The sequence below is a fragment of the Rana temporaria genome, chromosome 4 (assembly GCF_905171775.1).
Source record: "Rana temporaria chromosome 4, aRanTem1.1, whole genome shotgun sequence".
NCBI classification, from domain to species: domain Eukaryota; kingdom Metazoa; phylum Chordata; class Amphibia; order Anura; family Ranidae; genus Rana; species Rana temporaria.
In genome coordinates this window covers 471452622-471468971 of record NC_053492.1, presented here as the reverse complement: position 1 = coordinate 471468971, position 16350 = coordinate 471452622, and the positions used below count along the sequence as shown (strand labels likewise).

General features: G+C 47.5%; 1 protein-coding gene across 1 annotated transcript; it reads left to right on the top strand.

Annotated features, from left to right (window-relative positions):
* Positions 1-1587: 1587 nt before the first annotated feature.
* On the top strand, positions 1588-14521 carry CCDC167 (coiled-coil domain containing 167). Its single transcript, XM_040347527.1, has 4 exons — positions 1588-1704; positions 4886-4980; positions 8809-8861; positions 14172-14521. The coding sequence occupies exons 1-4, from the start codon at positions 1663-1665 to the stop codon at positions 14273-14275; spliced, it is 294 nt and encodes a 97-aa protein (XP_040203461.1). The 5' UTR covers positions 1588-1662; the 3' UTR covers positions 14276-14521.
* The last annotated feature ends 1829 nt before the right edge of the window (positions 14522-16350 follow it).

Genomic DNA, 16350 nt, shown 5'->3' with positions numbered 1-16350 from the left:
CTCTGTGTATCTTTACTGTGGAGGAGTGCGGGGTGTAGCAAGATGGCGGCGACATAACGTCACTTCCATTACCAATTCTGACAGGTCGCCTAATTTGATGGAACACCTGCAGGAAAGGTGGCGACTTCCATAACTCATTTGTGCTACAGCTGCCAGCAGTAAAGATGGCGGCCACCCCCACCCCCCCCCCCCCCCCGGTTAATCAGCGCTATGGCTGCCAGCGCTAAAGACGTTTGAAGCGGAAAATTTTATGGCACATCAAAACCGCTCTCTTATCTGAAGCCACACCCACCACACCCACCAACGGCTAGTTTTTTTTTTTTTTAAAGGTAACAACTAGGGTTGTCCAGATACCGATACCAGTATCGGTATCGGGACCGATACCGAGTATTTGCGGGAGTACTCGTACTCGCGCAAATACCCCCGATACCTAAATAGAATACTTTCCCCCCCCTGCCGCTGCCGCCGCATCGCGCCGCCGCATCTAGGGACATGGCTAGAGGGACATTGCTGCATATGTGAGGGACATGGCTAGAGGGACATTGCTGCATATGTGGGGGACATGGCTAGAGGGACATGGCTGCATATGTGAGGGACATGGCTAGAGGGACATGGCTGCATATGTGAGGGACATGGCTGCATATGTGAGGGACATGGCTAGAGGGACATGGCTGCATATGTGAGGGACATGGCTGCATATGTGAGGGACATGGCTAGAGGGACATGGCTGCATATGTGAGGGACATGGCTAGAGGGACATGGCTGCATATTTGAGGGACATGGCTAGAGGGACATGGCTGCATATGTGGGGGACATGGCTGCATATGGGGGGGACATGGCTGCATTTGGGGACACATTTAAAAAAAGTATCGGTATTCGGTATCGGCGACTACTTGAAAAAAAGTATCGGTACTTGTACTCGGTCCTAAAAAAGTGGTATCGGGACAACCCTAGTAACAACCCAAAATATCCAGTCAGCTGACCGCTTTGCTTTAGTCCAGTTTCCACACAACCAGTAAAAGGAATCTGTGACAAAATCCACTCATCCCAAAACAAAACCTCACACTAAATATATATATTTATTAGTAGTAGTATTTAAGGTACTTGTATAGCGCCGTCAATTTAGGCAGCGCTTTACATATATATACATTGCACATTCACATCAGTCCCTGCCCTCAAGGAGCTTACAATTTAAGGTCCCTAACACACATTCAGGGTTATCCTGAAACCCCCCCCCCCCCCCCCAGGGTTATCCTGAACCCCATGACAATATTACACAGAATAAGTGGCATTAGTTTCAATGGTGCCCTCACTAAAGATGGCCGCTCCTGTCTCCAAACCAAGGTCTGCTTGCAGTAAAGCTGGCTGCCCCAGTCTTTTTCAGAGCCATTATATGGCGCTTATGTCTCAAAAGCCCGCAGTAAAGATGGCGACTTCCCTAATTCATTTGGGCTACAGCTGCCAGCAGTAAAGATGGCTGCCTGGCGACTTCCCTAATTAATTTGGGCTACAGCTGCCAGCAGTAAAGATGGCTGCCATGACGTGGTTAATCAGCGCTATGGCTGCCAGCACTAAAAATGGCGGAAGCGGCATCCCTTGATCCGGGGCTGTAACCGTGGAAACGACAGGAAGGAGACGTGTCCAGGAAGAGAGGAGACGAGGATGGGGAAAAAGAAGAGGGAGAAGATCAGTGTGGCTAAAGAGGTGACATTTCACACCGTCCGGGGCCGGGCCAGAGGGGGGCGGCTGTGGCGGGGAGAGGAAGGGGGTTGGCGGGACGGTGTTCAGGGAAATGACGGCCCCGCACCGCTACATGTTCTCTTTTTATCGTAACTAACTAGATACCCTGGGACTATACAGCCAATCAGGAAGTGCTAATACTGCCATGTGACAGAGCCAGCCGATTTCTGATTGGCTGCAGTCCCAGAACTTTTGAATGGTTCCAATGACTGAATACGATCGCTGGAGGAAGCGGGAATCCGAGGGGGTCAGCTGACCGTTTTCACTATTTCTGATTGGCTAGTATAGTACAGCAGGCATCTGAAAGGCGGGGAATGTGAAATGCTGGACAGTTCCCGCCCCCTGTTAGTGCTGACCACGCCCTTTCTGGTAATTTTTGTTTATAAGTAAACTTTTTTTTTTTTTTTTGGAAAATTACTTATAACCCCCAAACTATATATATATATGTATATATATATATATATATATATATATATATATATATATATATATATATATATATATATATATATATATATATATATATATAATTTGTTTTTATTTTTTAGCAGAGGCCCTAGAGAATTTTGCAATAAAAAATTAGCGTTGCAATTTTTTATGTTGCACAGCGGTTTTGTAAATGCAATTTTTTTTTTGGGCAAAAAAAAAAATACCCAATTAAAAAAAAAAACACGTTTACCCCAATTATTATTTATTTTGTTTTTTCTGTATAATGTGAAAAAACGACAGTACTTAAAAATCTCCATAGGTGACACGTTTAATTTATTTTAACGGTTACCTGTTTAGCGTAACAGAGGAGGTCTAGCGCTGAAATGATTGCTCTCGCTCTAACGATCGCGGCGATACCTCACATGTGTGGTGCGAACAATGTTTACATTTGCGGGTGCGACTTGCGTATGCGGTCACTTCTGCGCATGAGCATGGAGGTATGGGGCGCTTTTAAAAAAAAAAAAAAAATTCTACACTGACCCTTTAACCACTTAAGGACCGGAAGATTTACCCCCTTAATGACCTGGCTACTTTTTGCGATTCGGCACTGCGTCGCTTTAACTGACAATTGCGCGGTCGTGCGCCGTGGCTCCCAAACAGAATTGACGTCCTTTTTTCCCCACAAATAGAGCTTTCTTTTGGTGGTATTTGATCACCTCTGCGATTTTTATTTCTTGCGCTATAAACAAAAACAGAGCGACAATTTTTAAAAAAAGTAAATAGTAAATCTCCCCAAAACAAAAAATTTAAAAAAATAATAATTTTCTTTATGCGTTTAGGCCAATAGATTCTACATATCTTTGGTAAAAAAAAAAAAAAAACGCAATAAGCGTTTATTGATTGGTTTGCGCAGAAGTTATAACGTCTACAAAATAGGGGTTAGATATATGGCATTTTTATATATGTATATATATATTTTAGAGATAGATATTTTACTAGTAATGGTGGCGATCTGCAATTTTTAGCGGACAGATCGGACACTTTTTTTTGGGACCAGTGAAATTTTTTCAGCGATCAGAGCTAAAAATATCCACTGATTAACCACTTAAGGGTCCCTTCACACCCCTTCACGCCGATTTACGTCGTCCGAAGCTCCGTGACCGCGGACCCGATCGCCGCTGGAGTCCCCGGAGCTGAAGAACGGGGAGAGCTGTGTGTAAACACGGCTTCCCCGTTCTTCACTGTGGCGACGTCATCGATCGTGTGTTCCCTTTTATAGGGGGGACACAATCGATGACGTCAGACCTACAGCCCCGCCCCCCTACAGTTGTAAACACATATGAGGTCACACTTAACCCCTTCAGCGCCCCCTTGTGGTTAACTCCCAAACTGCAATTGTCATTTTCACAGTAAACAATGCATTTTTATAGCATGGTCCCAAAAATGTGTCAAAAATGTCCGATGTGTCCGCCATAATGTCGCAGTCACGAAAAAAAATCGCTGATTGCCGCCATTAGTGGTAAAAAAAAAATATTAATAAAAATGCAATAAAACTATCCCCTATTTTGTAAACGCTATAAATTTTTGCGCAAACCAACTGATAAACGCTTATTGCGATTTTTTTTTATTTTATTTATTTTTTTTTACCAAAAATAGGTAGAATACGTATCGGCCTAAACTGAGGGAAAAAAATATTTTTGTATATATTGTTGGAGGATATTTATTATAGCAAAAAGTAAAAAATATTGATTTTTTTTCAAAATTGTCGCTCTATTTTTGTTTATAGCGCAAAAAATAAAACCGCAGAGGTGATCAAATACCTCCAAAAGAAAGCTCTATTTGTGGGGAAAAAAGGACGCCAATTTTGTTTGGGAGCCACGTCGCACAACCGCGCAATTGTCAGTTAAAGCGACACAGTGCCTGAATCGCAAAACCTGGCCGGGTCCTTTAGCTGGCTAAAGGTCCAGGTCTTAAGTGGTTACTGTGTAAATGTCACTAGTGGGCAGGGGTTAACACTAGGGGGCGCTCAAGGGGTTGAATGTGTTTCCAAGGCTGCTTTCACTCTGGGGCGTTGGCGGTAAAGCGCCGCTATTTTTAGTTTTTTTGTAGAGGTATTCACCTGCTACCGGGGTGCTTTTAACCCCCGCTAGTGGCCAAATAAGGGTAAAAAAACCACCCGCAAAGCACCGCGGTTCAGCCGCGCTGCCCATTCATTTCAATGGGAAGAAAGATGCAGCTTGCAGGAGTTTTTTTTTTTTTTTTTTACCGTCCTGCCAGCGCATCGCCTCTGTGTGAAAACCCTCTGGCCTTCACACTAAGACTGCAGAGGAGCCGTTTTTCAGGCGCTATTTTTGGCCCGAAAGTGCCTGAAAAATGCCCCGGTGTGAAAGGGGTCTTACTGTGGGGGGGACTGACTGGGAGTGGAGAGAGAGCGCTGTTCCTGATCACTAGAAACAGACGATCGCTCTGTACTCCCTTGACAGAACAGGGATCTGTTTGTTTACATTGACAGATCCCTCTTCTGGCTCTCTGAGGAGCGATCGCAGGGGCCGGTGGACACTGTGCGCCTCCGCTGCAACCGCTGTAGCTGTTAAAGGGACCACCGTACAGCTACGGCTGTTCGCGGAAACGAACCGACCTGCCGGTGCATATTGCGCACAGTGACTTGAGTGAACCTCGTCATGTAATCTGACATTCCCTCCCCTCTACATTACAGATAGACGGGATGGAGGACCGGCTGGCCGCCTGCAAGGACAGCCTGGAGGACGTGGACTACAAGCTACGTAAACCGGAGCTAACGGAGGAGGGGAGGTAAGTGAGCGCTGTGATGAGCCCGCTACACCTCTCTGTACTGACAGTGGAGAGTTCCTGATGGACACAATAATCACATGACCCACAAGTCATTAAGCCACACCCCGACCCACATGTTGTCACTAAGGCACACCCCCCCGACCCACATGTTGTCACTAAGGCACACCCCCGACCCACATGTTGTCACTAAGGCACACCCCCGACCCACATTTTGTCACTAAGGCACACCCCCCCGACCCACATGTTGTCACTAAGGCACACCCCCCCGACCCACATGTTGTCACTAAGGCACACCCCCCCGACCCACATGTTGTCACTAAGGCACACCCCCCCAACCCACATGTTGTCACTAAGGCACACCCCCCCGACCCACATGTTGTCACTAAGGCACACCCCCCGACCCACATGTTGTCACTAAGGCACCCCCCCCCGACCCACATGTTGTCACTAAGGCACACCCCCGACCCACATGTTGTCACTAAGGCACACCCCCGACCCACATTTTGTCACTAAGGCACACCCCCCCAACCCACATGTTGTCACTAAGGCACACCCCCCCGACCCACATGTTGTCACTAAGGCACACCCCCCCGACCCACATGTTGTCACTAAGGCACACACCCCCGACCCACATGTTGTCACCAAGGCACACCCCCCCAACCCACATGTTGTCACTAAGGCACACCCCCCCGACCCACATGTTGTCACTAAGGCACACCCCCCCCGACCCACATGTTGTCACTAAGGCACACCCCCCGACCCACATGTTGTCACTAAGGCACACCCCCTGACCCACATGTTGTCACTAAGGCACACCCCCGACCCACATGTTGTCACCAAGGCGCACCCCCGACCCACATGTTGTCACCAAGGCGCACCCCCGACCCACATGTTGTCACTAAGGCGCACCACCGACCCACATGTTGTCACTAAGGCACACCCCCGACCCACCTGTTGTCACTAAGGCACACCCCCGACCCACCTGTTGTCACTAAGGCACACCCCCGACCCACATGTTGTCACTAAGGCACACCCCCGACCCACCTGTTGTCACTAAGCCGCACCCCCAACCGCTCTGAGGATCCGTTCTACATCAGGATGAGCGGACGCTGATAGGACTATGCTGGCTGTCCTTCCTGAACATGCTGGTTGCCACTGAGCTGGAATGAGTTTGCAGGTTTTGTTCTGAATTCATTTCGTTGTCCCGGGCCGGTCTGTGCCGATTCTGGAGATTTTTATTTTTTTCATCCAGAATGTAGACTTTGGGTTGTTGCTGCCCACCAGGGGTGGGGGGATTTTAGGTTAGGCGGCTACAGTTGGGGCCATTGTTGTGTGGTGTGTGGGTTTTTTATTTATTTATCTTCTTCTTTCTTTTCTTTTTTTTTTTTGGGGGGGATCCATTTATTCTAAACCACACACCCCGCTGATGGACGCGCATTGCAGAGCATGGTGCACTACTAATTTGGTGTATGTTGTGTATCGGTAGTCCATTCATTTGAATGGACTGCCTCCATGGAGTGCACGCTGACACACGGCTTAAACCACTCGCTACCCAGGCCAATTCTGACATTTCTCTCCTACATGTAAAAATCATATTTTTTTTGTTAGAAAATTTCATAGAAACCCCCAAACATTATATACAGTAAAACCTTGGTTTGAGAGTAACTTGGTTTGAGAGTAACTTGGTTTGAGAGCGTTTTGCAAGACAAGCAAAAAATGTTAATACATTTTGCCTTGATATACAAGCGAAGTCTTGATATAAGAGTAACGTCATGTCACAACTGAGAATAAAAGAGAAGAGAGGTGCCTCTAAGTGTAGCAATACGGTTACATTTAATGAAGGTACAACATATTGCTACACTTAGAGGCTCCTCTCTTCTCTTTTATACTCTGGAGCTCCTGATGGATTTTGCTTCTTATCTCCCTTGGGGAGGCTTCCATTTGCGGACGGACATTTTATGGTCACACAACCAATCACATCGCTACAATCTTTTTATAAGGACTATAAACTGAAGGACTTATGAATAAATGGTTGTGGAACGAATCATTTGAGATTCCATTATTTCTTATGGGGAAATTCGCTTTGATATACAAGTGCTTTGGATTACAAGCAGGTTTCTGAAACGAATTATGCTCGCAATGCAAGATTTAAATATACATAAACATTTATATATATATTTTTTTTTTAGCAGAGACCCTAGAGACTAAAATGGTGGTCGTTGCTACTTTTTATCTCGCACAGTATTTATGCAGCAATTTTTCAAACGCGTTGTTTTTGAGGAAAAAAAAAAATTCATGAATTAGAAAAAAAAAGCAAAACAGTAAAGTTAGCCCAATTTTTTAATTATTTTTTTGCGTAATGTGAAAGATGATGTTGCGCCGAGTAAATAAATAAGCCCAGATTCACAAAGCACTTACGCCGACGTATAACACGTTATGCCGGCGTATGTGTGCGGCAGACCCACAAACCGACATTGCGCCTAAAACCAGGCTACACCCCGCCGACGTAGCTTGCACACGCCGGCGTAGGGTGGGCGCACATATGGGCTGGGCGCATGGTGCTGCTCCCATTGATTAGCCATTCAAACATGCAAATGAGGCAAATAGGCCGATTCACGAACGTGCGTGTGCCCGGCGCATGCTACGCGAGATGCGCGTAAGTTGTACGTCCGGCGTAAAGTTATTCCCCATAAATGAGGTGCAACCCGGCAACAGACATGCTCAGGTCTACACCAGGGAACACAAGCCGGCGTATTGTACGTTGGACGCGTGTCTGGCTGGGCGTACGTTATGTTCACGCCGTACGCGGTGAACCTGCGTAGCTTAGGCAGTTGTGCCGGCGTGGTTGTGAGCAGGGGGGGGGGCTGTGCATGCGCCCACGTCACGGCGCATGTGCAGTTCGTGATACGTACCTGTCTGGCGCTCGGCCCATCATTTTCATGGGGTCACGCCCACTTCCACCTACGCCGGCGTGCGCCTTCGAAACCCACGCCACGCTGGCGCAGCGTTGGGAGCACTGGCTTGGTGAATGCAATGCTTGCCTCTCCACGCTACGTTGGCGTGCCGTACGGTGTGCGCTCTACGGCGGCGTAAAGTGCGCCTTGCTCTCTGTGAATCTGGGCCATACCTAACAGGTCACGCTTTAAAATTGCGCACGCTCGTGGAATGGCGCCAAACTTCGGTACTTACAAAACCTACATAGGTGACGCTTTCAATTTTGTTACAGGTTGCATGTTTTGAGTTACAGAGGAGGTCTAGGGCTAGAATTATTGCTCTTGATCTAACATTCGTGGCGATACCTCGCATGTGTGGTTTGGACGCCGTTTACATATGTGGGCGGGACCTACATGCGCTCGCATAATAAGAAAATAAAAAAACAGATACAGTGGCTTGAAAAAGTATTCATACCCCTTGAAATTTCCCAAATTTTCTCATGTCACAACCAAAAAACGTAAATGTATTTTATTGGGATTTTATGTGAGAGACACAACACAAAGTGTCACATAATTGTGAAGTGGAAGGAAAATGATAAATGGGTTTCAACATTTTTTATAAATAAATAATGTGAAAAATGTGGGGAGGCGTTTGTATGGCGCCACCTTTACTAAAATCCTCCAGAAGTCACCTAATTAGTAATTAGAGTTCACCTGTGTGTCATTTAATCTCAGTATAAATGCAGCTGTTCTGTGAAGCCCTCAGAGGTTTGTTAGAGAACCTTAGTGAAGAAACAGCATCATGAAGGCCGAGGAACACACCAGACAGGTCAGGTGTCCAGAGAGATATATATATAAATCTTTGTTGGTAAAATACTTTTTTTTTTTTTTGCAGAAAATCTTTGGAAAAAGAAAAGAATTCTCTGACCAACAAGAAGTCTCATTATGGTGAGTTTGGTGTCCTCTTAAAGTGGAACTTCACTCTTCCAATCAACATTATTTTCATTCCTTATGCTGCTAGCAATAGTAAATAGATAGGAAAGTATATCCTATGTACTTGTTTTAAACTTCTTTTTATTTATTTTTTACATTTCTTCAGTTACTTCCTGATTTCTTGCCTCTGCAAATGATCTCATACATCCCAGGGGTCTTCGGGAGAGGAGGGAGGGGGTTTTCTCAGCTAAGCACACCCTCCTGCATGCATTGCTTGAGCTAGGGGCAGGTGGATTCCAGGAAGTAAATCCTTACTCAAAGTGTCCACGGCCAGAAATACTAGGGGGTGGGGGGGGGAATGTTTTTCAAAGTGATTTCTCAAAAAAATAAAGCAGTTATCTATTGCGGGGAGGAGCCAAGAGAGCCGCCGTGGGAACCCCAGAAGGAGAGGATTGGGGCCACTCTGTGCAAAACGAACTGCACAGTGGAGGCAAGTATGACATGTTTGTTATTTAAAAAAAAAAACTAGAACCTATAGTATTTCTTTAACCACTTCAGCCCCGGACCTTTAGGCAGCTAAATGCCCAGGCCAGGTTTTGCGATTCGGCACTGCGTCGCTTTAACAGACAATTGCGCGGTCGTGCGACGTGGCTCCCAAACAAAATTGGCGTCCTTTTTTCCCCACAAATAGAGCTTTCTTTTGGTGGTATTTGATCTCCTCTGCGGTTTTTATTTTTTGCGCAATAAGCAAAAATAGAGCTTTTTTTTTGCAAGATACTTTTTGCTATAATAAATATCCCCCAAAAATATCTAAAAAAAATATTTTTTTTCCTCAGTTTAGGCCGATACGTATTCTTCTACATATTTTTGGTAAAAAAAAATCGCAATAAGCGTTAATTGATTGGTTTTCGCAAAATTTATAGCGTTTACAAAAAAGGGGATAGTTTTATTGCATTTTTATTAATTATTTATTTTTTTACTAGTAAGGGCGGCGATCAGCGTTTTTTTTTTTTTTTTTTTCGTGGCTGCGACATTATGGCGGACACTTCGGACAATTTTGACACATTTTTGGGACTATTGGCATTTTCACAGCAAAAAATGCATTAAAATGCACTGATTACTGTGAAAATTACAATTGCAGTTTGGGAGTTAACCACAGGGGGGCGCTGATGGGGTTATGTATGACCTCATTTGTGTTTCTAACTGTAGGGGGGTGTGGCTGTAGGTGTGACATCATCGATTGTGGTTCCCACGATCGATGACAGCGCCACAGTGAAGAACGGGGAAGCTGTGTTTACACTCACCTCTCCCCGTTCTTCAGCTCCGGGGACCGATTGCGGGACTCCAGCGGCGATCAGGTCCGCGAGTCCCGCGGCCACGGAGCTTTGGACCGGGTCACATGCACACGCCCCCACGGCTGGGCTTAAAGAGCCACGTACATGTACGTGGATGTGCCCAGCCGTGCCATTCTGCCGACGTATATCGGCGTGAATGGGTCCTTAAGTGGTCAAAGCAAGTAAATATAATATACATTCTTCCTATCTATTTACTAATGCTAGTAGCATAAGGATTACAAATAGTTCATGTTGGTTGAGAGAGTTAAACCTTTGCTTCTAAAAGGGAAAAATAAAAAGTGTCCATTTGTACTAGGAAGGAGAGGGCTTAAAATCAGTCTATATAAGCAGTAAAGCATGCTTGTTATACTCTGGAACCTCAGGGGTTATTCCTCTGCATTGTGTAAAAAGACTGTTTGATCCTCCCCTTCTTCTACTGCCCCCAATCCATCTGTTGATAGAACAGAGCCCTATGACATGTTGGTAGAACAGAGCCCTGAGCACATGCTCAGTTTGGTGTGTATTGCTAGTTTTCTTTGGGGGGCATGTGATCAGCACAGGGCCAACCAGCACTGTCCAGGCAGAGGGTCAGCAGGGCTGTCTTAATGAGAGGGCACACCTGGGCACTGCCCAGGGGCCCCAGCTGCATGGGGGCCCCTACACTTTCCCCAAAGCAGGGTGTAGAGGGGTCAGAGTGCTGGGGGGATATCTGGGGTGTAGAGGGGTGAGAGTGCTGGGGGGATATCTGGGATGTAGAGGGGTCAGGGTGCTGGGGGGATATCTGGGGTGTCGAAGGGTCAGAGTGCTGGGGGGATATCTGGGGTGTAGAGGGGTCAGAGTGCTGGGGGATATCTGGGGTGAAGAGGGGTCAGAGTGCTGGGGGGATATCTGGGGTGTAGAGGGGTCAGAGTGCTGGGGGGATATCTGGGGTGTAGAGGGGTCAGAGTGCTGGGGGGATATCTGGGATGTAGAGGGGTCAGAGTGCTGGGGGGATATATGGTGTGTAGAGGGGTCAGAGTGCTGGGGGATATCTGGGGTGTAGAGGGGTCAGAGTGCTGGGGGGATATCTTGGGAGTAGAGGGGTCAGAGTGCTGGGGGATATCTGGGATGTAGAGGGGTCAGAGTGCTGGGGGGATATCTGGGGTGTAGAGGGGTCAGAGTGCTGGGGGGATATCCGTGGTGTAGAGGGGTCAGAGTGCTGGGGGGGATATCTGGGGTGTAGAGGTGTCAGAGTGCTGGGGGGATATCTGGGGTGTAGAGGGGTCAGAATGCTGGGGGGATATCTGGGATGTAGAGGGGTCAGAGTGCTGGGGGGATATCTGGGGTGTAGAGGGGTCAGAGTGCTGGGGGGATATCTGGGGTGTAGAGGGGTCAGAGTGCTGGGGGATATCTGGGGTGTAGAGGGGTCAGAGTGTTGGGGGGATATCTGGGGTGTAGAGGGGTCAGAGTGCTGGGGGGATATCTGGGGTGTAGAGGGGTAAGAGTGTTGGGGGGATATCTGGGGTGTAGAGGGGTCAGAGTGCTGGGGGGATATCTGGGGTGTAGAGGGGTAAGAGTGTTGGGGGGATATCTTGGTGTAGAGGGGTCAGAGTGCTGGGGGGATATCTGGGGTGTAGAGGGGTAAGAGTGTTGGGGGGATATCTGGGGTGTAGAGGGGTCAGAGTGCTGGGGGGATATCTGGGATGTAGAGGGGTCAGGGTGCTGGGGGATATCTGGTCTGTTTACCTGTGCTGTCTCCATTGTAGGGGCTCCAAAGCATTATTTTGCCCAGGGGCCCATGATGCTATTAAGACTGCCCTGAGGGTCAGGGGTCCTTCAGCCTCATAGGACTATAGAGGTAAATGAAAACTCCTCCTGCAAGCTGTAACCAGACACTGATAGAAGTCACAAGACTGCTATATACTTTAGCTGATGAGAAAAAAATTGTAGTTTATATTTACTAAAATAATTGCATTTCCATGTTCTGTGGTAGACCAGATACAGTGAATTCAGGCTCCTGGGTTTAGTAACACTTTAGGCTGGGTTCACACTATTGCAAATGGGATGCGGAATCCCTGCATCCAATGTGCAACAGCAGGAGAATCTGTATAGCTCTCTATGGAGCCAGTTCACATATCTCCGATGTGGCTCCGGTGCATCTTTTGGTCAGTTTTTAGGTCCGAATTCAGACAAAAATTAAAGCTGAATTTCGACCTGAAACGATGAACCAGGATGCACAGGACCCCTTCCCCTTCCTGGGAGCCGCATCGGCATCAGGGCTGGGACTAGGGGTGGGCAGGAGGGGGAGGATGCCCTGGGCACAGTGGGGATTTTGGGGGGGGGGGGGGGGTTGTGTTAGAATAGGTGATTTTGGAGGAGGGGATTTGTACTAGGAGAGTGGATTTCTGTTAGGAAGGGGGGTTTGGGAGGCGTGTTTGTGCTAGGAGGGGAAAATGGGGGGGGGGGGGTGGATTCGTGCTAGAAGATGGGATCTGAGGGAGATTTATTGGAGTGGGAATTTAGGACCAGAAAGGAAATTTGGGAGGGGGTGGATTAGTGCTAGAAGAGGAAATTTGGGAGGGGGTGGATTAGTGCTAGAAGAGGGGATCTGTTTTTTTTTTTGTTTTTTTTTGGGTTGGGGGGGGGGGGAATTTAGAACCAGAAAGGACATTTGGGAGGGGTGGATTAGTGCTAGAAGAGGAGATTTTGTTGGGTGGGGGGGAGAATTTAGGACCAGAAAGGAAATTTGGGTGGGGGGGATTAGTGCTAGAAGAGGGGATTTTGTTGGGTGGGGGGGAGAATTTAGGACCAGAAGGGAAATTTGGGAGGGGAGGATTAGTGCTAGAGGAGGGGATCTAGGGGGGAGTTTGTTGGGTGGGGGGGAGAACTTAGGACCAGAAAGGAAATTTGGGAGGGGGGGGGGATTAGTGCTAGAAGAGGGGATTTGGGGGGGGGGATTTTGTTGGGTGAGGAGGGGGGATTTAGGACCAGAAAGGACATTTGGGAGGGGGGGGGGATTAGTGCTAGAAGAGAGGATCTGGGAGGAGATTTCATTGGATTGGGGGAGGGGGAGAATTTAGGACCAGAAAGGACATTTGGGAGGGGGGGGGCAGAAATTACATTGGGGGGGGGGGATTAGTGCTAGAAGATGGGATCTGGGGGAACATTTTGTTGGGTGAGGGGAATTTAGGACCAGAAAGGAAATTTGGGAGGGGAGGATTAGTGCTAGAGGAGGGGATCTAGGGGGGATTTTGTTGGGTGGGGGGGAGAACTTAGGACCAGAAATAAAAATTTGGAGGGTGGGGGGGATTAGTGCTAGAAGATGGGATCTGGGAGAGATGTTTTGGGGGGGTGGGGGAGAGAATTTAGGACCAGAAAGGAAATTTGGGAGGGGAGAATTAGTGCTAGAGGGGATCTTGGGGGAGATTTTGTTGGGTAGGGGGGGGGAGAATTTGAATTTAGGACCAAAAAGGAAATTTGGGAGGATGGGAAATGGGGGGGGGGGGGGCGCTGGATAGGTTCTAGGAGAGGGGATTTGTGCTAGGAGGGGGGAGTTGGGGATAGGGTTGCCACCTCATCCCTTTAAAACAGAACACATATTAATTACACAGGTTCTCTGGCTGATTAAGGCGCTAATTAAACACACTTGGTGCCCTATCGACATTAAATTAGCCCCAGAACCTGTGTAATTAATATGTGTTCTGTTTTAAAGGGATGAGGTGGCAACCCTAGTTGGGGAGGGCGAGGATTTGAGCTGGGAGAGGGGATTAGTGCAGGAATTATTTTTAGAGGGGGAATTATTTTGGGTGGGAGAATTTTGGCTTTATATTTTTTTTATATTCATGCTTTTTGATCACACATTGCACGTGGTTTCACTTGAATGGGACGTGTTCATCCGGCACATTTTGGGGGGGAGCCATTTGGCGTTTTTTGCCCTGGGCGGTAGATGACCCTGTACTGGTTCTTCTGTCTGCATCTTCACTCTCTAATCACCGTTCTCTTCTATTCACAGAGAAAGAGCTGAAATCTCTGCGCCACGAGAATCGCAAGAATATGATGCTGTCCGTCGCCATCCTAATGTTCCTCGTGTTGGTGTATTACTGCTGGACCATGTGAGGGAAGAAGACGGATCCGCATTGGCCGGGTTCTCTGTGACGGATTTCCCGGCAGGAAGGTGAAGAGCCGTCTCTGGATGGAGAGATGTGAATGTAGCGAGAAGAACTCTCCCGCCCTCCCGATTGTGAATGTATTGACCTTCTCCAGCACTGTCCTGACGATCGACAATCCCGGACGGATCGGGTTTTTTTATTGCTGCTCCATGAAGCCATATCCCTCCTAAAATTGGCAAAGTGCCGTAAAAAATATATATATATTTTGGATTTTTTTTTTTTTTTAGAGACCTTCAGTGCGACCAAACTGAGGAGACTCCCCGCGTTCTGTACCAGAAATTACAGGACAACCTGCGGGGAGAAATGCGGGGACTTTTGTTATAATTAAAAAGATTTTGTCAATTTTAATTTGGCGTTCTAGTATTTTTTTATTTATTTTATTTTTTTTTCAAATAATTTTGCATATACGGTGCCTTAAAAAAAGTATTTGTACCCCTTCAAATGTTCCACATTTTCCCATGTTACAACCATAAGTGTAAATGTATTTTATTGGGATTGTTTGTGAGAGACACAACACAAGGGGCCGGATTCACAGAATAAGTACGCCGGAGTATCTGCTGATACTCCGGCGTACTTTCAAATTCGCCGCGTCGTATCTTAATTTGTCATTCACAAACAAGATACAACGGCATTTGGCTAAGATCCGACAGGCTTACGACTTTGTACGCCTTTCGGATCTTAGGCTGCAATACTTCGGCCGCCGCTGGGTGGAGTTCGTGTCGTTTTCCAGCGTCGGGTATGCAAATTAGCTTTTACGGCGATCCACGAAGGTACGCGCGTTCGTTACGTCGTCGGTTTTCCCCGTCGCAAACTTAGGCCTGCTTTTTCATGGCTTAAATTTAGAACAGCCATGTTAAAATATGGCCGTCGTTCACGCGTCGAATTTCAAATTTTTTTTTTTTGCGTAAGACGTCCGGAAATACGAAATTACGTTACGCACGTCGCCGTTCAAAAAACACGTCGGGGCGCCGTAATTTCACGCAAAGCACGTCGGGAAATTTTCACACGGAGCATGCGCAGAACGTTTTAAATGGTACACGCCCCATTTGAATTTTTTAATTAGGCGGGCTTGCGCCGGACGGCTTTACGCAAAATTACGGCACCCCGACGCGTTTTTTGACGTCTCACGCAAAAAAAAAAAATTGAAATTAGGCAGGCTTGCGCCGGACGGCTTTACGTTACACCGCCGTAAGTTTACACGCAAGTGCTTGGTGAATCAGGCACTTGCGCTGAAAACTTGCGGCGGTGTAAGGTAAAGACGATGCGTTACGCCGCCGCAGATAACTGTGAATCTGGCCCTAAGTGTCACATAATTGAGAAGTGGAAGGAAAATGACAATTGGTTTTCAATTTTTTTTTTTTTACAAATTAATATGTGAAAAGTGTGTGTGTGTGTGTGTGATTTGTATTCAGTCCCCTTTACTCTGATACCCCCAACTAAATTCTAGGGATGCACCGATAAATTGGTGCCGATACATATCAGCCGAAAACATCTGTGTTGGCGACATGCCGAAACAGCTTAGAAATTGCCGATAATGGGTATCGGGTGCCCGTAAAAAGGATGGCCGCTGGGCTGTCACGGCTCCGTCTGAGTGCACTGCACGAGCCAACGAGTGTCACTGCCAAAGTGTCCCTCCTGACTCAATTGGCTATTCAAAAATGGCGCCATTATGTAACTGTGCATTCGGGCTCGGGAAAGCTTGTATCCGCTCGGCCGGGCTCGGGAAAGCTCGTATCCGCTCGGCCGGGGCGGCCAATGCGCAGTTACGTAATGGCGCCACCTTTGAATAGCCGATCGAGTCAGGAGGGACACTTTGGCAGTGACACTCGTTGGCTCGTGCAGTGCACTCGCCACAGGCAGAGGACGGAGCCATGACAGCCCAGTCCTGTCCAGCACAGCCATGTCCAGCTTTAAGGTAATAAATAGGGTGATGGTGGCGGGGGCATGAGGTGATGGTGGAAGAAGGTTATGCTGGCACTGTGGCAGGAGGTGGGTGAGGTGATGGTGGCAGGAGGGGGTGGG